The sequence below is a fragment of the Cervus canadensis genome, chromosome 26, assembly GCF_019320065.1.
Source record: "Cervus canadensis isolate Bull #8, Minnesota chromosome 26, ASM1932006v1, whole genome shotgun sequence".
In the NCBI taxonomy this organism is placed as follows: Eukaryota; Metazoa; Chordata; class Mammalia; order Artiodactyla; family Cervidae; genus Cervus; species Cervus canadensis.
The window spans coordinates 48,517,829-48,540,925 of record NC_057411.1 but is presented as its reverse complement, the minus strand read 5'-3'; the positions used below and the strand labels follow the sequence as shown (position 1 = coordinate 48,540,925).

General features: G+C 53.5%; 1 protein-coding gene across 1 annotated transcript in view; it reads right to left on the bottom strand.

Moving 5' to 3' along the window:
* Positions 1-246: 246 nt before the first annotated feature.
* LOC122428161 (epididymis-specific alpha-mannosidase-like) overlaps positions 247-23,097 on the bottom strand; it is a 33,498-nt gene continuing 10,647 nt past the window's right edge. The window contains exons 4-20 of the mRNA XM_043447970.1: positions 22,348-22,453; positions 18,310-18,482; positions 16,599-16,687; positions 15,810-15,987; positions 14,936-15,134; positions 13,904-14,094; positions 12,711-12,849; positions 11,092-11,225; positions 9,212-9,486; positions 8,044-8,235; positions 7,291-7,543; positions 6,067-6,177; positions 5,771-5,992; positions 4,936-5,041; positions 2,839-2,951; positions 1,650-1,770; positions 247-344 (exon numbers count right to left, since the gene is read on the bottom strand). Of these exons, the coding sequence (XP_043303905.1) occupies positions 247-344; positions 1,650-1,770; positions 2,839-2,951; positions 4,936-5,041; positions 5,771-5,992; positions 6,067-6,177; positions 7,291-7,543; positions 8,044-8,235; positions 9,212-9,486; positions 11,092-11,225; positions 12,711-12,849; positions 13,904-14,094; positions 14,936-15,134; positions 15,810-15,987; positions 16,599-16,687; positions 18,310-18,482; positions 22,348-22,453 (2,700 nt within the window). The remainder of the gene's footprint in view (positions 345-1,649; positions 1,771-2,838; positions 2,952-4,935; positions 5,042-5,770; positions 5,993-6,066; positions 6,178-7,290; positions 7,544-8,043; positions 8,236-9,211; positions 9,487-11,091; positions 11,226-12,710; positions 12,850-13,903; positions 14,095-14,935; positions 15,135-15,809; positions 15,988-16,598; positions 16,688-18,309; positions 18,483-22,347; positions 22,454-23,097) is intronic.

The window sequence follows — 23,097 nt, the reverse complement described above, 5'->3', positions numbered from 1 at the left end:
GCTTTGACTCTTGCAAGTGAAGCAGGAGTGTGAGCGTGTGTGAAGCTACCATCTGTGACAGGAGAGGAGAGAGAGGGCCGGCTCCAGTGGGCAGGGTAAGACACAGGTCCTTAATGTGATTTTATTTAAGAAGTCAGAACACCCTCATCCATCCATTTCCTGCCTTTAGCCCACCAGCTTGGCAGCTGTTCCCCTCACCCTCTAGGCTGCCTTTCAGTGTCCTGGGACCAAGAATCTGCCAAGGGCTCACTGCTCCTGAAAGTGAATGAAGAACGTCCGGATCTCCTTCGGGTAGATGGTGATGTTGGGGCCTCCCAGGGGTGGTGAGGGTTGATTGAATTTGCCTGGGAGCAGAGAGGTTCTGTCCAGCACGGCCCCTGGACCACCTGCTTCCTTAGGTCCCCTCATCCCAGCATCCCCCTCACAACACAGCTCCTGCTGTGTCTGTGGCTCCCACTGTGATCAGAGCCCTCAGCTGCCCCTCTTGACAGGACTGCACTGCCAGGGGGCTTCTTTCATTTCTGGCCTCCCCTGAGGGACAGCACAGTGAAGGCATGTACAGGGGGTCCTGGCCTCACTTGGCCTTGTATCTCTATGGGTTGTGGCCCTGTATATGTTCCTAAGAGTCTTCTCACTGAGGCCATGAGGGGGCCCTGGTCCCTCTTGGCCTCCTATTCTCATAGAGTGTGGAACTCAATTCCTAAGAGCTTTCTCAGTGAGGCCATTAGTGGGCCCTGCCCTTGATCTCAATGGACTCTGCTGAGGGGTCACACCCTGGGGTTTAGGCTTCCTCTTTGGGTTGAAACATGCTCATCCATCCATCCTTCCATCCATGCATCCATCTATCCATCAAAACAGTCATCATTTAATCATCCATCCATTCACCATCTACTCCACAATCCATCTTCTATCTTCCTTCCTTCCTTCCATCTTTCCTTTCCTCATCCACCCATCCACCCATCCATTACCCATCCATCTTCTTTTCTTCCTTCTTTTCATCTTCCAACCATCTATCATCCAATCACCCACCTGTCCAGCTTACCTTCCATCCTTCTTTTTATCCTTTTTTCCACAACTAACCAGCTTTCTATCAATCCATCTGTCAAGACTGACAAAGTGTCTACCTACGTAGCCAGAATATGCCATGTGCAATAGACAAAGAGGAGATAAATGGGTCAGAGCAAACTGAAGGAGAGGGGAGAGCAGAGGAGGCCCCAGATTCAGTCCTGGACCTGGAAGAGCCCCATTAGGAGATGCCCAGATAAAGGGGGCAGGGCATTCCAGGGAGAGGGACAGCAGAGATAGAGTTGTAAAGCAGGCTGTGGTTTGCAGGAGCTAACTGTGTGTCACAGTGCAATGCACAGCAGGGAAAATGTCAGAACCCCTGAGGGTATGCTTGCAAGATGAGGCTCACGTAAAGAAAAAGATGAGACTCACCCAAGGCAGGGAGAGAGTGTGTGGTCTGGGACTCATGCACACACAACCTACATACATAGTCTGTGTGATGACTGACTTGAAGACTTTGTGAACCTCCTGCGGTGGATTCAGGAAGACCTAGACTTGGGGCAGGAGGGCACCACTTCCAGGTCACACAGGCCTTAGGGGCAGAGCTGGGGTCTCGATGGGGGTCAGGACCAGGGCGTCTGAACCTCTGTGGCGGTGAGGGTTCTGCGTGCTCCAGGTCCAGCGATGCATCTCGCTCACGTCCCAGGTCCCTGTGAGCGAGCGCTCCTCCATGGACACCACGGAACCCAGTCCCCGCAGCACAGACTGCAGGACAGAGCAAGGGAGGGGTGAGCACCCGGACCCCAGACCTGAGCAGAGACCCCGACGCAGCAGGGCGGCCGCACCAGGGCCCAGGGCCCAGCATCCTCCACATTCATTGTAGAGCAAGTCCCTGCGGGAGAAGGGACAGCCCCATTTTACAGGTGAGGATCTGAGACTGGAGGGAGCTGACCACCCAGGGCTGAGCTGGATTAGCACACCCAGCAGGTGGCAGGCAGGTGGGGCTGCCCCAGCCTCGAGTCCCTGTCTCCCTGCAATGCTCGGTGGAGCCCTGTGTGGTCCTGGGGTGACGAGAGTCTTGGTGTGCATCCCCTTTTTCTGACTGAGTGTGGACCCAGCCTCCAGGCCGAGAGGGGAGGTGGGTGAACACTCTTCCTGGGAAGGAAGGACAGGTGGCTGCCCCAAGAGCGGGGGTTGTTCTGCACGAGCTTCCCTGAGCTGGGGGAGGGGAAGGCGTGGAGGGCAGGCTCCCTGTGCTGCTCCCATCTGCCCTCTGCTTTTACATCTGCTCCTGAGGGCCGTGCCAACATGGGAGGGCAGAGGTCGGGGTCAGGACACAGACACCCATCAGGTGTGCTAGGTGCCAGGCACCTGTGTGCACACAGTCCCACCGCAGCCTCTCAGCATCCCTGTGGGCAAAGACTCTCTCCTCCCCATTTACAGGTGAGGAGACTGAGGCCCAGAACCCAGGGGCCCACGAAGCCCAGAGGAGGCACCCAGACTCGCCCCTGGGCTGTGTGATCACCCACTAGGGAGTCTGAGAGAATCTGTTCACTTTCTTATTATGCATGTAACTTCTGTGTAGTGTAAGAAGATGTGCTACAAGAAAAAATGATAAACAAAATACATCTGTGTTACATGATGGTAAATTCAGAAGACCATCGTGACGGAGGGTGAGGGACCCCCAGGTTCCTTTGTGAGACCACCCTGATGTGGTATTTGCCAGGTGCCATCTGAGTCTGGGTAGTCACACCAGGGTTTGTCTCCCAAGGGTGTGTCCTCCTGGGGGCCTGACTCTGTGATGTCGGAGCAGGCCATGGGAGGGCGGCTTACCTGCAGGTTCAGCGTCACAGGCTGAGACAGCACGGGGTCCTGGTCCACCTCGTACAGGTGCTGGAGCCGCAGCAGGACACGGCGCAGGTCTGCCTTGGCCTCGCGGTTTTGGTCTTAGGGACGGAAGGAAGGTGGCCGTGAGGACAACAGTCTCTGCCTGGCACTTTACACTCTCACCTCCATTTCACAACTTCAACCTCCCTCGGAGGCAGCTAACACAGCCCAACTTTGCAGATGAGCCAAACAAGGCTCAGAGAGGGGCGGACACTTGCCCAGACACACAGCTGATGTGCATCAAGAAGGAGCGGGGTGTGTGGGGGGGGGTGGTATTCCAAGCCAGGTGCACCCAAAGCGACCTCCTCCCACCACCCACACTGAAGCCGGCACTGATTCTTGTTCACTGGTGGGGTCTTCACTGGGCTCATCCTTCCACCTCCCAGTTCTCTGGAAGATTCTCTTTGGCTTGGCCCCTGTGAAGGGTGGTATGGCCTCGTAACCCTGCAGACGAGGTGCCATCGCAGAGCGGATGTGTCAGGTCACTGCCACCAAGACCTAGGAAATATGTTGCGATACAGCTTCCACCTGCTGGGTCCTTGGTGACCAAATGAGATGACCCGTGCTGCCAACCCCACAGAGCACAGAAACATAATGACCTGTGCTGTGTGAGGAAAGAGGGCATGTGGGCTCCTAGTTACTGTAGCCTAAGAGGTCTGCAATGTCTCTTATCTCTATTCAAGGGCTGAGGTTAGGGACTAGAGCTCTAGAATCAGGGAAGGACTTCGTAGAGCAGAACATGAAGTTGACCAGGATAATGGTGATGAAGATGGTGATGTTCGTGATGATGGTGGTGGTGATGATGGTGATGGCGGTCATGGTCGTGATGGTGATGGCCGTGATGGTGATGGTGGTGGTGATAATGGTGATGATGATGGTGGTGATGGTGATTATGTTGGTGATGGTGGTGATGATGATGGTGATAATGGTGATGATGACGGTGATGATGGTGGTGATGGTGATGATGATTTTCATGGTGATGATGGTAGTGATGGTGATCATGTTGTTGATGGTGATGATGGTGGTGATGGTGGTGATGATGGTGTGGTGATGATGATAATAATGGTGGTGATGACGGTGATGGTGATGACGATGTTGATGGTGATGATGGCAGTGATGTAATGGTGATGATGATGGTGATAATGGTGATGATGGTGGTGATCGTGGTGTGGTGATTATGACTGTGATGCTGATGGCAATAATGGTGAAGACAATGGTAATGATGGCAATGATCATGCTGGTGGAGATTCCTTGAGGACTCAAGCATCATGAGAGGCAGCAGGCCTCACGCCATCCCCTGTGGCTCCCCTGATTCAGTCTCTACCAATGTCTCTCTAGGAGGATGGACTTTCCCAGCCCAGCCCCCTTCGCCTCCTCTTTGGTACAAGCTGCCCCTGGAAGATGCGCTCTCAATGCACTTAGCCTGACACATAACAGTAGAGGAGGCTCTATCACTGCAGGTGAGGCTCCCCCATCTCACCTTCTGTGACAAGTGGGCAGGCTGTGGTTCAGTGATGGAATTCTTATGTCTACAGAGTTGAGCCACAGTTGGCAACACCCCTCTATCAGGTACAAAGATGACCTTTGGCCTCTGCCCTTTTCCACCTTCTCCTCATTTCACAGACACTTGGAGTGTGCCTGCCCTAGGTGGGTCTCTTGGAGCAGGGCAGTGGCTGAGGCACAGTCAGTCCATCCTCTGAGAAGCATGGAGTTAAGGGAGCAGATAAGGGGCAGCAGCCCCAATATGAACAATGTGTTCCTGGCAGTTGTTACCTCCTCCAGAAAGCCCTCCCTGATCCCCTGCTGGGGGCTCCCCTCTGTACACAGTCACAGCGTCTGACGACATCCAGACCCACCTTGTTTCTGCTTGCTGAGTGACCTGCCTCCCCGAGGGCCTCACATCCCTCCTTGGACAGTTAAGGGAACCAGGTGACCTCACAGAGCCTGGAGGACTCTGAAGAATGTCCTTCGTCTGCTGAAGGGCTGGGGACCAGGCTGACATGTGGAGGCAAGAGTGAATGTGGACACCTGGCACCTGCGCACCTTTCCGGAGAGTCTGCAGGTGCTCTGTGTGGTTGGAGCTGTACTTCCAGCTGGGGATGCTGAGGATCTGTAGATGGACACTGGAGGGGAGCATCACAGCCTTTTGCTTCCAAGAACCGTTCCAACTGCCTCTGTGGGCAGTTTCTGTAAGGCAGATGAACAACAAGGAGAGGCTTTGGGCCAAACTCTCCTCTCGGCATTCTTAGCTCTCCATACTAAGGCCCCCATTTAGTCTGATCTCTTTCCCTCGACCACACCGCAGGCAGGCTGAAGCCCCTGCTGGTGCAAGTGCCCCAGACTGCCTTGAGTCTCTAGTCCAGCCCTTACAAAACTGCAGACTGGGAGATGGGACCAGAGAGAAGACGCCATTTCCTCCAGAAAATGCAGCGAGTTCACACAGAGACCTGCTGTGTGAACAGTTCTGTGAAGCCAGCTCCCGCGCTGTCATCTGTGGCTGCCTCTGCCCAGAGGGACTCAGCCCTCCACTTCCAGGAGATGCTCTTTTCAGCCCTGGGCTCCAGCTGGAGCCGCCATCCCTCACAGCTCCCAGGCCTCAGTGATTGGTCAGGCCTGGGTCACGTGATTTGATCAGGGCCAATCAGAACCTTTCTCTGGGATCTCTGCCCTTGAAAGAGGAGTTTCAATTCCTCCTACTGGCTGAATGACCTTAAGCAAGTCACTTAAAACTCTTTAACCTCAGGATGCCCACGTTTACAAGGAGGGGCTTAGATCTGAGGTCCCTGGTCACTTTCTGCCCCATAGGAGCCCAGATCCCTGCAGGCACCAGCTCAGCCGCATCCCTAGACAGGGCGGCTCACCCGGGGGCAGTGATGACAGGTGCACTGAAAGGACCCCCCACCTCACCATTCATCTCTCTGAGCATCACGACGGGCCGGTGCTGCAGCGCCAGCCCACTCCTCTGGTGCAGGCCACTGGTGAGGGTCCAGGGTCCCATCAGGAGCCAGAGCACCTGGTGGACGACCGAGGAGCCGTTCAGTGTGAGGTCGTTGTCCAGGGCCCACTTGTCACTGTTCCACAGCCGCCGGTGGAGCATGACCTGCAAAGGACAACTGCCTGACCGGGTCTGCCTGGACCATGGGCTGCTTGTGAGTGACCAGAGGGGCCTCCTACCTCCACCTGCCCGTTCCCTTGGCTGGAGACGCCGTGAGCCTGCTCGGACAGCAGCACCAGCCTGCTTCGTCTGTCCTGAATGAAGGCTGACTGCACCATGGGGTAGTAATTCTGTGGACAGAAACATTGGCAGACTGGTGGTGGGAGCAGTGGGCCAGGTCAGCCAGCAGGTCCAGGGTCTCCCTATGGCCCCAGGCGGCCCCCTACATGGGCGCAGCAGCAGCCCAGGGTGGCATGGTAGATAGGGGGAGGGGCTCTGAGTTCTGAGATGGACACACTGGGATTCAAAGCCAGCTCCACTGCTTCCTGACCTTATGCCCTGGGGGACCCAGCCCACCCAAGCCTCCATTTCCCCATCTGTAAAATGTGCCCAAAAGGTCCCTCTGCTGCAGGGAGACAATTAGGCATTTGTGCCCATCCAGCCTGGGATGCCCTCCAGCCAGGGGTTCCCAAATAGAAAGGGGCTGGTATCTGGGCTGGAAAGCACTCACACAGCCCTGCCCTTTGCTCTGTTGGAGCAAGATGTCCTGGGCTGATGGTCCTGGACCCTTGGAGCTCAGACCACAGTGGGTGTGGACCAGTCACAGAGATGAAGGGACAAAAGCTCATGGAAGACAGAGGAGGGAGGAACCACACCCCTTCTCAGGGCCCCCGTGGAAGGAGAGGGAACTAACATGGATGGTGGCTCAGGAGGTGCCCAGCACCAGACTGCCCCTGAATCATCCCAGCACTCAGCACAGCTCTGGGGCAGGTCACTGTCTTCCCAGGAGAGCACCGAGGCCTAGGGACACCCAGGGACTCGCCTGAGGTCATACTGATGGAGGGAGAGGCCTTGGGAGCCGATTGATTTTGGAGTTCAGCCCCTGCTCAGCCCTACCTGGCAACCAGGCTGTGGCTCAGCAAAGAGAAACTGAGGAGGTCACACCCCATTCAGGCCTAGCCAGGTACCACGTGCTTAATCCTCAAGCAACCCCCAGTGGGTCATGCATTGACTGAGGAGGACCCACGGTGCACACAGGATACCTCAGGGACATGCCTCACAAACGGCGGCCCCAGACTCTGAGACCAGGTATGAACACACCTGGGCTGCAGCCCCTGGGGCAGACAAAGGGCAGAGGGGCTCTGGGAGATGCTCTGGACCTAATGGGTCACTCCTGCCTTCTGGAAAAAGGCCATCAAGACTGGATCTACAGCAGCCACACCCCGGGACAGCTCAAGGCGTACCTGAGCGATGGTGTTCCACGTGTCCTGCCGGTAGGGCCTGCGCTGCATCTGGTAGCCATTGTTGTCAGAGTAGAGGACCTGTCCCGTGTTCAGGTCGGTGCTTGTCCTCAGGATGGCCTCACGGTTCAGCTCCAAGGGGCCCACCCGGTACTCCTGCTCTATGCGATGGCAGAGCAGCTCCCCGTCAGAGCTCTGGGGCCCGTGGGCCAGCCGGGAGTAGATGGTGAACGTGGGCTCACTGTCATCCACCTCCCTGGAGGAGAAGCAGTGCAGGTAGGTCAAGCCCAGGGAGCCTTCTGGTCACCCCGCTCCCCCCTTATTCTTTCCTTCGTCTCCTTCTGTTTCCCTCCCTCCATCCTTCCTGAAGCCAGGGGGATGGGGAGCCTGCTTGGAATAGAAAACAGGAGGGACCCTGTCCTCTGAAGACTTTGGATACCCAGCCATGCCTGGGGGCTCTGTCTGTCCTGCTGATGGAAACACAAGAACTGCTCTCGTGGGTTGGTCACTGTCACCGTGGGCTCCTGTCCCGCCTCTGGACTCAGATGCCCCCAGGGTGACACAGCGCAGGCCAGAGAGCAGGCCTGCAGAGACTGGAGCAGCTCATGACGTCATGGGGCTTCCAGGGAGGAAGGACCGTGCGCCAAGCCCAGGTCCAGGAGCTGGGTGTCTGCAGCAAGGACAGGCCCCCATTGCCTCAGTCACCTGCCTGTGAGCACCTCCACATGCTGAGCACAGCCAGGGGGCCGCCCTCACCTGTAGAAGTACTGCCGGATCTCAGTCACCAGCGGCCCTGCCACGATCTCCATCCTCACAGCCTCCCACGCGGGCTCTGCTCTACCGTCGGGTCTAAACACATAATTGTCTGAAATCTGGTCTTGATTGAAGTGGCTGTTCACGTGATACTCCATGAACTGCTGGGTCACCTGTACCTTTTGGTTACTCTGCCTGCACAGAGAGAAGAGAGAAAACAGTGTCATCATGATGGACAACATGTCATCCTCATGCTGGAACCAGGCTCACAAAGCCTCTATGGAGATGCCAGCCTGGAGCCGGGGGTCAACAGCAGTGGACTCTCCAGAACTAAAGCAATGTACATGTACAACGGAATATTACTGAGTGCTCAAGGGGAATCGGAGAAGGCCATCGCAGCCCACTCCAGTACTCTTGCCTGGAAAATTCCATGGACGGAGGAGCCTGGTGGGTTGCAGTTGGTGGGGTCGTGAAGAGTCGGACATGACTGAGCGACTTCACTTTCACTTTTCACTTTCATGCATTGGAGAAGGAAATGGCAACCCACTCCAGTGTTCTTGCCTGGAGAATCCCAGGGAAGGGGGAGCCTGGTGGGCTGCTGTCTGTGAGGTTGCACAGAGTTACATGACTGAAGCGACTTAGCAGCAGCAAGGAAATGAGGGGTCTCATTTACCCTGCAACATGTATGAGAGTTGGAAACATGATGAGAAGAGAAAGAAGGCAGCCTGCCAAGGACCCATATGGTATAATTTCATTGCATGATTCATCCATGTAGGCCAATCCGGAGAGACAGAAAGGAGGCTCAAGTCACCAGGGCTTGATGCAGGTGAAAGATGCGTGGGGCCTGAGCAATGATGGAGCCTGAGCCCACAGTGCTCACTGCACCTTTCCCAGCCTGACCAGGGAGATTCAGAACGTTCTGGGGCTGCACCCCATTTCTGCTGCTCCCCACACTCTCCACTGACCACCTCTGCTGGATCCTGTAGGTCCTGCCTACTTCTGTGGCCTGACCTAGACTTACACACTTAGAAATACAACCCAATGCACTTCAGGGAGCTTCACCACCATCACACCCTTGCCCTTCAGCTGAGGAAATGGAGATCCAGGTAGGGCATTACTGCCCAGGTCCAGGGTCCTCCTGGCCTCAGAGGCAGCAACGACTGCACCTCACCTCTCCCAGATGCTGTGCATCAGGTTGGTGTCCAGGTCCAGGAAGATGATGTAGCAGTCGTTCACCACAGGCACCAGGCTCTGGCCCATCCGCCTGCCATGTCTCCTCAGTCGGACTGCAAACTGCTGGGTGCTGGCCACAGAGGGCTCAGTCTCCCCAGTGTCCTCCTGGGAACTCCTGCTGGGCCGGATGCTGTAGTGCTGGTAACTGAGTCCTGGGATCGTGGTCAGCACTTGCAGGTCATAGGCAGAGGGCAACTCCTTCGAGCGCTGGACCTGCAAGACCCGAAGAACAGGATGAATGATGCATGTTAGAGATGGAAGATACCTCAGTCTCCTCGGAAACCCTGGGCTTACACACCTGGTGGATGGAGTGCTTGCTCTCCATGGAGACAGCAGTCATCCATCACTGGGGTGCTCTGTGTGCCCCTCCTGGATCCACCCTGCTCAACCAGTCTCCTTCCTCCTTCTCCACCAGGGCTGCAAACCACCTGCCCTCCTCACATATTTCCTCCTGTTCCTGCCTCTGAGCCTTTGCTCACGCGTTCCCTTGACCTCTTTGAAGGGGGCTCCCTTTTCTCTTAATCCTCCAATTTCCCCGAGGAGGGAGGTTTCCAGGTCACCCTGCAGGCCTGTCTCCATCTGCATGTCATCTGATTCAGGGGAGGGAGTTGGGTGAGGACACTGGGTCCATGCAGGGTGTCCTTCACGCTCTAGGGATCAAGTATCATTTCTGGGTCCTGTGGGAGGGTTTGGGGGGCCATGAGCAAACCCATGTGGCTGCTCACAGCTTCCAGCCCAGCCTTTTCTGAACTAAAACAGACACCCGTCCCCACCCCACACCCCTAACCTGTCCTGAAGGTTTTCCTCCACCACAATTGTCATCTGTCACTCCTACACTTTTTGATTTTCTTCTTGCCTGGATCCCCCCACTGAAATAGGAGCCCCCTGAGTGCAGGGACTTTTGTCTACCTGCTTATTAAAGTTTCTCTAGTGCCTAGAGTAACACTTGACACATACTAGATGTTCAGTAGTATTTAAGAGAATTTCGGCTTGATGGTTGGTGCCTTTGGGTAGTGAAGGGGGATGTTATGTGTTGGGTCTACTCCACCCAACACCCTTGCCTCTGCCAACCATGACAGAGAGGAATCTTCCTCCTCTTTCTCAGCTAAGGGCCACTGCCCTGGCTTCCAGGTCATCACCCCATGCCTTAACTTTCCATTTCTGTGTGTGTTCCATGAATCCCAGGGTGGCTCCAGAGTCCAGGAATGAACACTCATCTGGGGCCAGGCCCAGAACAGACATCGGGAGTGTTTGCTGAATGGCGGAGATGGCATTACCTCTCCCACCTCTTCAAGGAAGGGCTGGCTTGGTGACAGTAGGGGCACCTCTAGAACCAAGTCTAGCTCCAGGTCTGGGAAGGAGATGAGGAACGACCACACAGGATGTCAGTGTCTCAGCTGGGGCCTGCCCCTAAAACAGCACTTCCATCAAGATGCATATTGAAGAGTATTGCTGACTTCTCCATGAGAAGTATAAATTTATATATATACACGTGTATGCATAAATTTACACAGGGAGATATATATATATTCCCAGTGGGGAGTGGGGGAGGGTGGATGCCTCCCATGTAGCTGAAGATACCATGAGATCTTCCTTGGTGGGAACAGTAGAACAAACTTCTGGTCAACTCAGATGCCCAAAGCCCAGGGTCAGACCTCTGGGTGGATCCACTGACCCTGATGGTGACTCACCCCATGACACTGTCCTCACAGTGAGGGCAGCCTTTCACATGTTCCCTTTAGATGCCCACTTTTGGGCACTCAGCCCAGAGCAGGGGCAGCAACAGGGCATGCACCATAGATGGGATGTCCCCCTTACCTGTGCAGGCACAGGGTGGCCTGACACATCTGTGACTCTGACACTGGGGAAGTCCATAGTCAGGGTGATGATGGTGGTGATTGTCCAGGTCAGCGGGTTGTAGACCACCACAAGGCGTCCCCCAGGCTCTGGGCCTGCAGACAGAGAACAGGCTCTACTGCTGGACCTGACCCACCCCTCACCCCTGGTGCCCCTCAGAACAAAGGAAACTGAGGCAGGTGAGAGCAGCCCTGCAGAGTCTAGGGGGAAGGATAGACAGACAGACACATGGGCTCTGACGTCCAAACCCATCCTCATCTGTTCAAGTTGGGTCCTGGTTCCCAGGCGGGGTTGGGGAGCATGCCCCTAGAGATGAGGGTCCTTGAGCTCCTCACTCATCTCTCCCTGTCAGCCACTTTACTGGTGAGGACACTTAGGTGCAGAGAGAAGGGTCAGATTTCAAAGGTGACCTGTGTCCTAAGGCCTGCCTCCAAAGCTTGAGCGCTTGGCAATGTACAGCAAATTCTCTGGAGCTTAGAGGGTCAAGGTCAATCACCAAGGTCAGCCCTGGAGGCCTCTTTGGTATGAACCTGGATTCTCTTTCCACTCCTTCCCCACCCCATGTGCCCCAGGCTATGACCACGTCCGATGACTACCAGATCCCTGGACACGGCACACACTGTCCGGTCTCTGGCGTCTGCCCAGGCAGTTCCCATGGCTGGATGCCTTCCTGGGCTCTCCACCTGCCCCTTGCTTGGGGAGCTGGCCCCATGAGCTCATGCGAATGGCTGGCCCTACAAGACACTGGAAGGACCCAGTTCTACCTCCCTTTCTATGACCATCATCCCCTGCTGACTGCAGTCCCCGTGGACAGGATTCCAGTCTGCTGCACCCCTGACCCCAGGGCCCTTCCAGAGTCTGAAGGTAGGATGGGACTGTACACAGACGCAGATCAGAGGTCGGAGCTGGGGAGGGGAGGGAGAGGGCGGAGTGGGGAGGGGAGGGGAGGGGAGGGGAGGGGAGGGCACAGTGACAGAGGGTGAGTATGGGCCCTGGGAAGGTGGGTGGGCCACATGATCCTGCAGGGAGAACACCTATCTCTGATAGCCCAGGATTTGCAGGGGTGAAGCGCATCAGCTCCAGGCAAACGGGGTGACCACTCATTCTCTACCTGTGAAACCCACAAAGTCAAAAGAACATGTGCATCCTGTCTACAGACTTGGGCAGCACAGGGGTATGGGTACCATGCCTACCTGTGTGACCCTGGGCAGCTCCGCGACCTCTCTGTTCCATGTGTGTCCTCAGCAATGAAGTGAGGACAGTGACACTTCCAGCTTTCAGGATGTGTGAGGTTTTACACTAAATTGTGCAAGCAGTGTGCTTGGCAACATCCAGACTGCATTAACATTTATTCCTGCCTCTAGTTGGAGGCAGGAATTACCCCTTCATCAATCACAGAGAGGAAACGGCTCAGTGAAGTGAAGGCACCTGCCCAGCTCACACTGAAATGAGAGCCTCCCCTGGATGGGACTCGAGTCTGAAGTTCAGGTGTCCCAGTCCGTCCCCTGATCCTCAGGCTCTCTTTTCAGGCCAGAGCAGACACCCGCCATAGCCCACTGTGCCCCCAGAGCCTCGCTTACCTGAGTGGGCTGGAGACCTGTCCTGGATGATGGAGGCCATCAGCGTGTGCACCCCTTGCATCCCGGTGCTCAGGTGCTCCACAAACATGTCATCAACCTTGGGGGCGTGAGTCCCGGTGATGGCGTCGTGGTGCTGGACCTGGGCCCCCGCAGGAGCAGGACAAGAGTGAGGTCAGGCCAGCCTCTGCTCAGCACCTGCTGTCCTCAACCCACTGGGCCCTGACTCCTCTTCCCTCTCAGCAGGTGCTGCTGGAGAATTGGGGGTTCCTCCCACTTTACAGAAGAGAAAACTGAGGTCAGAGAGGCTGATGATCTTGTCCAAATGTTGTTGACCTCAGGAAAACACATAACCTGTATCCCTGACCCTGGACAGAAGACAGACCTCTGGAAAGGACCCTGCCAAGTTTCCCACTGTGACCCAGTCATCCCAGAAGTGCTGATAACCTGCTCCAGAGAAGCCCCACACCTGGCCTGGTACTTGACTGCACCATGTAGGGTGGATGACCTCCTCTTCCCAGAAGGGAAACTTGAGTCCCCGTGAGGTGAAGCCACGCGTCTGCCCACCTTGATGGATGCTAAAGTCAATCCCATCTCACACTGCACAATGAGTGGTCCTGCCAGCAATTCCCTTTAGTGACTAAGAATGTCATGGGCTTGTGGCCCATTTCTGACTGGAGAGGAGACAAGTTATAGGAGATCTTGGGTCTCAGTTTCCCATCTGTATAGTGCGGGAACAAGTAAGATACAGATTCATGAGCAACTTTGTTTGTGTCAGCCACAGAGCCCACCACCTTATAAGTACGATCACATTCAACTGTCCCATCAATGTGCTGAGTCAGCATGTGGGTCTCCCTTTCCAAGGAGGAAATGAGAGCTCAGAGAGGGAGAGTCAGTAGCCTCAGGTCACTGAGCTGAGCTGAGATCTGAACCAGCCAGGAGAGTTGGACACCAATGCCGCTCCACATTGCCCTTTCCACTCTGGGGCCAACTGGCTCTAAATCTTGGCAGGCCATGGTGCTAGCCTTGGGGCAGCTTCATCATGCATGGTCTTGTGACCCAGGTGACCTCAGTGTTCTCATCTGTAAAAGGGACCTGTAGTGACCGGGGACTGGGAGGTGTGCTAGGCTGGGAAGGGGGAAGCACACAGCCCAGGATGGTCCGATCCTGTCCTGTCTCTGGGAGGCTTGCGTTACCTCGGAGACTGCCCAGCGGAGCTGCTGGAGCTGCTGCAGGCCCCAGGCCGGGTCCAGGTTTGGGTGCAGAGCCAACAGCATGTAGCGTGTGAACATGGACTCCCCGGCGTACAGCAGAGTGCTGGCTCGCCTTGCCAGCATCTTAAGCCCGCTTCGGGAAGCATAGAATCCAGTCCAGGCATGATACTTGTCTAGGAGCAAAAGGCCAGGAGTGCCTCTGAGCCCGATCTGGGAAATGCTGAGGAAGATGAAGTCAGAGGTGGATCTGCCTGGGTCTCCAGGGACACAGCCTAGGCCTGGGATGATCTCAGGGTTCCTGGTCCAGACAGGTCAGCAGTGGTACAAGATCCCTGGATGACCTGGGTAGCTGTCAGGGTCAGGCTGGGCTGGGGCATGCCTGGAGATACCCGAATGCTGAAAGACTGTGACAAGGACTAGAATTCAATGTGCACCTGGGCATCTGAGACAGCCTGTGGATAAAGGCCCTGGAGGACCTCAGGGGAGGAGGGAGAGGGATGGAGCCAGAAGGGCAGAACACAGAGGGAGGGCTGGAGTGCTGGCAGCCCCTGTGTGCCTCTGGAGACAAAGCAGGTCCTGGACAGGCATGCATTTCAGCAGTTCCCTCTGGTTGTCCATGGGGGAGGGCTGGCAGCTCCCAGTGGGAGCTGAGAGAGCCCTCAAGTCACTTTCCTGACCCTGGATGCAGAGGTCATGGCCTAACTAAGTCCCCAAGAGGCATTACCTACCCTGCCAGTACCCCGCTGGAAACCAAGGTTGCCTCTGGACATCACTCAAGCCTCTCTTGTGAGAGGAGGGAACTGGGGAAGGAACAGTGGACAACACTGAGCCCGCCTACCCTCTATCCCTGCCTGAGACGATCCACGCGAGGCAGGCGGGTGAGGTAGGGCTGCCTGTGACCCAGCGGCCCTGTGGGCTCCACCGGCAGAGCTGAGCAGCCTGGGAAACCGCCTGTCACTGCTTTGGTGACCTCTCTCTGGCACTGAATCCCCCCCCTACCCCCGAGGCTCCTACCCGAGGAATAGGGCAGGAAGTCGTGGTGGTCTCGGACCTGCCAGGCGACTTGGTCAGAGTGCACAGCCCGGAAGTAGTCGCCTAGCGTGGCGTACTCCATTGAGAAACTGAACTCTGATGTGTTGTTATTGATGTATTCCATTATAATGTCCATGTTGGCGAATTGCTGTGAGGCGTTGAAGAACTCCCTGTCACATCCCTGCAGCCGGGGGACAGAAGCAATGCCCCGCCCTTCTGGGTGCAGAGCCCAGCCTGCCCAGTGAGTGCTTCCCTTATCTCCATGACCATTCCCCTCTCCCCATGGTGGACCCTGAAGCCCCCCACGTAGCTCACTAGCTCTCTCCTCTGGGAGCACAGCAGGTGCGCCATCCAGTTTGGCTGTCACCACAATGGTGACTGGGTGTCGGGCACTGTCCCCCGGGGGTGTCTTTCATTATAAGACAAATCCAGCCAATGGAGCAGGTCCTGTCATCCCCATATCACAGATGAGGAAAGTGAGGCTCAGAGTGTTCAGAGTCTCACAGCCCCTGAATAGGGAGCCAGGATTCAGGCCGAGGCCTCTGCTCCCAGCATTGAGTAGGGGAAAGGAGGGGGAGAGCTGGGGAGAGGCTCTAGTCTGCATCTGGGAGGGGATGCATCAGAGGTGGAGGTTGTGGGGTGATACAGGGTGGGGCCGGAGCTGGTAGACTGGGTGAGGACTCGGGGTGCAGGGAAGGAGGACTGAGCTGGGGCTGGGATGGCCCACTGCCTGGATGGACATTGGTCTGGTTAGAGCTGGACACACAATCCTTGGTGGACCCAGGTGCTGGGGTGGGACACATGAGAGCAGTCCCTACACAGAGTTGAGGAACCAGAGCCTGGGACCCCAACTTACCCAGGGCCAGAGGATGTGTGCTGTCTGGAACCAGGAGGCTCGAGCCAACACATTGATCGCTATGGAACTGGAATGAACTGGGACGGTGTCTTCATTGACAGGCATACCCATGCTGGGGTATAGGTAATCCCAGTGTTGACGTGGGAAGACAGGTTTGCCATCCCAGTTAAATCCCTCACTGAGAGAGAGATGAGAATTAGGGGGCCCAGCCCTGAGAAGGGCAGCAGCCTGAAGTCTAGGAGGCAGGCAGAGCTCAGCAAGTCCAGAGCAACTGTGCCTGCAGATCCTGCTCGGGGCCTCTGTCTCCCATCAGAGGGTGGACAGGGTGGTAGTGGGCAGATGAGAGCTGTTGGACAGAAGATGCCCCCATGTCAGCCCTGTGGGCACTTAGGCACATCACCCTGACTCTGCAGGGCACCCAGAACCTGCTAGTGAGTCCCCCCAGCTCTTCTCCCAGCTGCCCTTTCATCCCACCTCCCCTGCTCACGAGGGCTCAGCCCCCACCCACAGCCTCCCAGACACAGAGGGCAGAGGGGACTGGACTCAGGATTGCCCATCAGACAGCCCACAGCGTGGCTGAGGACACGGAGGCCTTGGTGTTGCATCCTGAGTCTAGTGCAGCTGCCCCACAGCTGTTAACACGGGGCCTTGGCTGGGTGTCCAGGCCTCAGCTGTCCTCTCTGTAAGATGGGTGCTCAGTGTGTGCCCTCAGGGTTGGCCATGAAGGCCGTGGCTGAGGTGGTCCAGGGAGGGTGCTGGGACCGGGGCTGGCCCAAGGCAGGTGCTCACGAGCAGTAGCCAAACTGGTCTAGGACGTGTGTGAAGATTTCCTGCTGCGCCGACAGGGATCTGGACCCTCGCCACACGAACTGCAGCTCCTGCAGACCCGGAGGGAACAGAGTGAGGCCCAGGGGCGACGCGGCTTCCGGCTCCCCTCTCCAGACCCGACCCGAGTCTCCTAGCTGCCCACACCCCTTCCTCTCAGTGGTTCATGGTCAAGATCTCGGTCTGCTGCTCCCTCCTCTAGATTCCCCCTGCCCTCCCAAAGCCATATTGGTGGAGGAATTGGCCCTCCAGATGGTGCCTGCCTACACTTTCATCTGACCCTCCTCAGGGCAGGACTCTTTGCCAGGGTCTGCCATCCAGGCTGTTTCTAACTCGGCTTGAATGCCCCCAGACAGCAGGAGCTCATCACCGACCACTAAAGGTGCAGTAGTATTTTTAAATTTTGATGGTTAGAATGTGCTCAGGATTACACGCGGGATACAAAGCCCTGCTTCTATAAGCACTAGCCCTGGCTCCACACACAGGTCACTGACTCCTCTGTGACTTGTTTTCTGCCTGTGACTCTCACGGAGCCACGCCAAGCTCACAGAGTTATCTGCGGGAGAAATGAGGTGCCAGGAGAAGTGCGCTCAGGTTTCAGTGTGGGGCTCAGTGGGGGCTCATTAAAAAGCCTAGTCTTGCCCACCCAGTGCCCAGATCCTCTTTGATAACTCTTACTGTCCATGCAACCACGGCGCCTTGGAACTTCATTAAAAGAGTGATCCTACAGAAAGTACTTACCATTTGGCTTGATTTTTCCATCACTGCAATAGGGCAATTATAGCAGTCCTATGGGTCATTGCGTGAAGAACACCCCACGAAAATACATGCTGAAGTCTTAACCCCAGTGCCTCAGATGTGACCTTATTTGTAAATGGTTCTTTGCACCCAGAACTGAGTTAAAATGAGGTCATGATGCTGGGCCCTGCTCCCATATCAGTAGGGTCCTTATAAGAGGCGGAGTCGCTCCCAGACATGGGAAATATGATCTGAAGACTTGGGGAGAAGTCAGCCATCCCAAGCCAAGGATGTCTGAGGCCACCAGGAGCAGAGAGGTGTGTGGAGCTAGCCCTCTCCTAACCTCCTGAAGAGGCCATGGCCCTGAGCAGGATACACCTCAGACTTCCGGACTCTAGGTCTCTGAGCCACACACAGCTCAAGGTGGCCACAGGAAGTGAGCACTCCGGGCCTAAGGTGACTGTGAAATCAAGAGGGCAGTGGCTCCTGTCAGGCTGGAACCTTGTTGGATGGACAGGCGGCATCTGCTGTGGGTCTTCAGTGTTACCTTGGTGCCTTAGAATGCACCAATACACGGAAGCGTTATGATGTCCCAGATACCCTGAATACCTCCTCCTCTCTGCATCCAGCACCGTTCACTCAGGGCAGGTCTTGGCACAGCCTGTCCCTCTGGAGACTCAGGGGGAAGAAGCCCCACCCCACCCTGCCTAAGGGGGAGGGGACTCAGAGCAGCAGGGTCCCAGCTGGGCCTGCAGGAAGAGAGGGCCACTCGTGCTGGGGGCACAGCAGGGCAAAGTCAGGCCTGGGACACCACATGTCTTAGGCAGCCAAGAGCCCCCCGAATGCTCTGCAGAGCAGCAAGGGCTCTAAGATGCAGGGGGTTAGAGGGGGAGAGGCAGAGGTGAGTAGACACCAGTGGATGCCACTCACGACTCACCCGTTTATATTGCATGGCCTCCTTCATGTTGTAGTCGATCCTGGAGATGACATGGGCATTGAAGCCCGCCAGGGCAAAGAGGGTGGGGGTCGTGGCAGATGCACCAAATGAGTCCACCTGCCAGGAGAACTGTGGCCAGACCCCAAGTGTTTCATAGAGAAACCCGTGACCTTCTGCAAAGAGATCAGCCTCCTCAGTGACTGAAGGGTGGCCCCTCACCCCCTCAAATTTAAGAGCTGGAGCTGACTGTGGCTCAGATCATCAGCTCCTTATTGCAACATTCAGTCTCAAATTGAAGAAAATAGGGAAAACCACTAGGCCACTCAGATATGACCTAAATCAAATCCCTTATGATTATACAGTGGAGGTGAGGAATAGATTAAATGGAGTAGATCTGGTAGGCAGCATGCCTGATGAACTATGCATGGAGGTCCATAACATTGCACAGGAGTGGCAACTAGAGCCATCCCCAATAAAAATAAATGCCCAAAGGCAAAGTGGTTGTCTGAGCAGGCCTTACAGATAGCTGAGAAAAGAAGAGAAGCAAAAGGCAAAGGAGAAATATATACCCAAGTGAATGCAGAGTTCCAGAGAATAGCAAGGTGAGAGAAGAAATCCTCTTAAGTGAACCATGCAAAGAAATTGAGGAAAACAATAGAATGGGAAAGACTAGAGATCTTTTCAAGAAAATTGGAGGTGCCAGAGAACATTTCATGCAAAGATGGGTACAATAAAGGATAAAAACAGCAAGGACCTAACCTAACAGAAGCAGAAGAGACTTTAAAAAAGTGGCAAGAATATACAGAAGAACTGTGTGAAACAGATTTTAATGACCCAGCTAATCAGGGTGCTGTGATCACTCACCTAGAGGCAGACATCCTGGAGTGTGAAGTCCAGTGGGCCTTAGGAAGCATTACTGGAAACAAAGCTAGTGGAGGTGATGGAATTCCAGCTGATCTATTTATAACCCTAGAAGTTGATGGTTTTAAAGTGTTGCACTCATGCCAGCAAATTTGGAAAACTCAGCAGTGGCCACAGGACTGGAAAAGGTCAGTTTTCATTGCACTCCCAAAGAAAGGCAATGCTGAAGAATGTTCAAATTACCGTCCAACTGCACTCTTTTCACATGCTAGCAAGATTATGCTCAAAATCCTTCAAGCTAGGCTTCAGTGGTACGTGAATCAAGAACTTCCAGATGTACAAACTGGATTTAAAAAAGGCAGAGGAACCAGAGACCAAATTGCAACATACACTGGATCACAGAAAAAAGCAAGGGAATTAAAAAAAGAATCTGCTTCATTGACTACACTAAAACCTTTGACTGTGTGGATCAGAAAAAAATGTGGAATATTCTTAATGAGATGGCAATACCAGACCACATTACCTGCCTCCTGAGAAACCTGTATGCATGACAAGTGGCAACAGTTAGAACTGGACATGGAACAAGGGACTGGTTCTAAATTGGGAAAGGAATGCAGCAAGGCTGCTGGGAAAACTGCCATCCCCCCATAGAGATATTCTATCTAAAATGAAGTCTCGAGAGTGTTTATCAAGACCTAGGAGATGAAAACACAGTGACTCAAAACCTATGGGATGCAGTAAAAGCAGTGCTAAGAGGGAGGTTTATACCAATACAAGCCTACCTCAAGGAACAAGAGAACCATCAAATCTAAGTTTGCACCTGAAGCAACCGGAAAAGAAGAACAAAAGACCCCCAAAGGTAGTAGAAGGAAAGAAATCATAAACATCAGAGCAGATAAATGAAAAAGAAATGAAATAGACACTAGCAAAGATCAATACAGGAAAAAGCTGGTTCTTGGAGAAGCTAATCAAAATTGAGAAATCATTAGCCAGATTCATCCAGAAAAATAGGGAGAAGGCTCAAATCAATAAAATTGGAAATGAAAAATAAGTTAGAATATAGAACACAGAAATACAAAGGATCATAAGAGACAACTATGAGGATCTATATGCCAATCAAATGGACAACCTGGAAGAAATGGACAAATCCTTAGAAAAATATTACTTTCCATAATTGAACCAGAAAGAAATAGAAAATATGAACAGGCTAGTCACAAGCACAGATTCACCAAACTCTATTCGCAAAATCTTCCAACAGACAAACACTCAGGGCAAGATAGATTCACAGGTGAATTCCACCAAATTCACAAAATTATCAAAATTCTCTAATTTTGAGAATTGCCGATACCTATCCTGCTCAAACTCTTCCAGAAAATTGCAGAGGAAAAAATCCTCCCAGTTCATTCTATGTGGCCACCATCACTGGGATGTCAAAACCAGACAAAGATGCCACAAAAAAGAAAATTACACACCGATATCTCTGGTGAACATAGATGCAAAAATACTCAACAAAATTCTAGCCAACTGAATCCAACAACACATTAAAAAGATCATACATATTGATAAAGTAGACTTTATCCCAGGCGTGCAAGGATTCTCCAGTATACACAATATTGCCATCACAAGATACACAAATCATTCAACATGACACACCATCTTAACAAACTGAATGATAAAAGCCATATGATCATCTCAGTAGATTAAGAGAGAGTTTTTGAGAAAATTCTACACTCATTTATTACAAAATCTCTCCAGACAGTAGGCATAGAAGGAGCATAACTCACATAATAAAGGCCATATATGACAAACCCATAGCAAACATTATTCCCAACAGCGAGAAACTGAAAGCATTTCCTCTAAGATGAGGAATAAGACAAGGGTGCCTACCCTTGTCAGTATTATTCAACATGGTTTGGGAAGACTTAGCCGCAGCAATCTGAGAAGAAAAAAGAAAAAAAGCAATCCATAGAGGAGATGAAGTAAAATTCTCACTGTTTGCTGATAGCACGATACTATACAGGGAAAACTCTAAAGATGCCACCAGAAAATTACTTGAGGGAATCAATGAATATAGTAAAGTTAGAGGATATAAAATTAATAAACTGAAATCCCTTGCATTCCTATACTGTAATAATGAAAGACACATGTACCCCCAATGTTCACTGCAGTGCTGTTTGCAATAGCTAGGGTATGGAAGCGACCTAGATATCTGTCGACATGGATAAAGAAGTTGTGATACATATGTGCAATGGAATATTACTCAGTAATAAAAGGAACACATTTGGAGGAAAGGAAAGTTCAATGCTATCATGATGTCCTACACACAGTCCCTCTTTAGTGGAGTGCCAACGGATAGAGCTCAGCCCACGCTGCAGTCAATCCTGGCTCATCCACTGACTCTTTGTCCTTCTTGTAGCCTCAGTCTTAGTGTCTCTTCTGCAAAGGAGTCTGAGAGCATGATGCCCTCTGCACACCCTGCCTTTAGTGGTGAGTGAGGTGATATGTGTAGAGAACACTTGTTAAATGGAGAGGAATGTGCCTGTGAGTGGCCAGTGTGTGTGGAGATGGAAGGGATGGTGGTGATGGTGGCAGTGGCATTGGTGTTGGAGGTGGTCCAGGTGTAGATAGTGATGGTGGGGGTAATGGTTGTGATGGTGATGGTGATGGTGTTGGAGGTGCTGGTGTTAGAAGTGATGCAATGACATGCTGAGCTGTTAGTGGTGGTGCTGGTTCTGGTGCTGGTGGGTGAGGTGATGGCAGAGATGGCATCTGACGTTTACTGATCATTTACTAGGGACCCACACACTGTACACTATGTGCTCTGTTGGAATTACCCCAATTTAATCCTAGTAACACCCCTTTGGGGTGGATCTTACATCACTATCAAGCACTTTTCCAGAGGAAGGAACTGAGGCCTAATGAGGTTGCATCACTTGCCCAGGGTTACAGGGCTGGGAAGGAGCAGAGTCAGGAGACAGCCAGGCCGGCTGGTCTAGAATGCACACCCTTATCCCCTGCACTCAGGCACAGACATGGACGCAGTACCAGCAATCACAGTGTTGACTGGTCAGTCTCCTGCTGAGAAGGGAGGATGGAGCCCAGGACAAGGGCTCAGACACCCAGTCCCAGCCCCACAGGAGGCCCCAGGGACCCTGGTCTGGGGAAGGGTAATCAAACCTGTGAGCTGGAGGATCTGGTCATCAAAGTGGGTCACGGCCTCATCATGCATGACCTGGCCTCCGAGCACAAACTCCAGGCGACCCTCAGCCACGAGCTGGTGGACCTTGTCATGGTGGGCAGAGAGAAAAGGCCAGGTTATATCCCCTGGGCTGAGCCAGTTGTATTTTCTGGGCACATGCCTATAGCATCTTGTGGTCCTTCCTTCAAACTCCTCAGCCTCATTTATTCTGCAAATAGCAGGACACTGTCTGTCCTGGTCAGCACTGTGTCCAGCTCTGAGAACAGGACCTGGCCCTGGCTACTGCTTCGTCAGGCATATATATAGGTACATATGTTCACAACTTTTGCTTTTTAAAATTTTTTTATTATTTTATTTTATTTTAAAATGATTTATTTATTTTACTTTATGACATTGTATTGGTTTCACCATACATTGACTTGAATTTGCCATGGGTGTACATGTGTTCCCCATCCTGACCCGGCGTCCCAACTCCCTCACCATCCCATCCCTCTGGGTCATCCCAGTGCAACAGCTCCGAGCATCCTGTATCATGCATCAAACCTGGACTAGTGATTTGTTTCACATATGATAATTTACATGTTTCAATGTCATTCTCCTATATCATCCCACCCTCGCCCTCTCCCATAGAGTCCAAAAGACTGTTCAATACATCTGGGTCTGTCTTGCTGTCACACATACAGGGTTATCATTACCATCTTTCTAAATTCCATATATACGCATTAGTA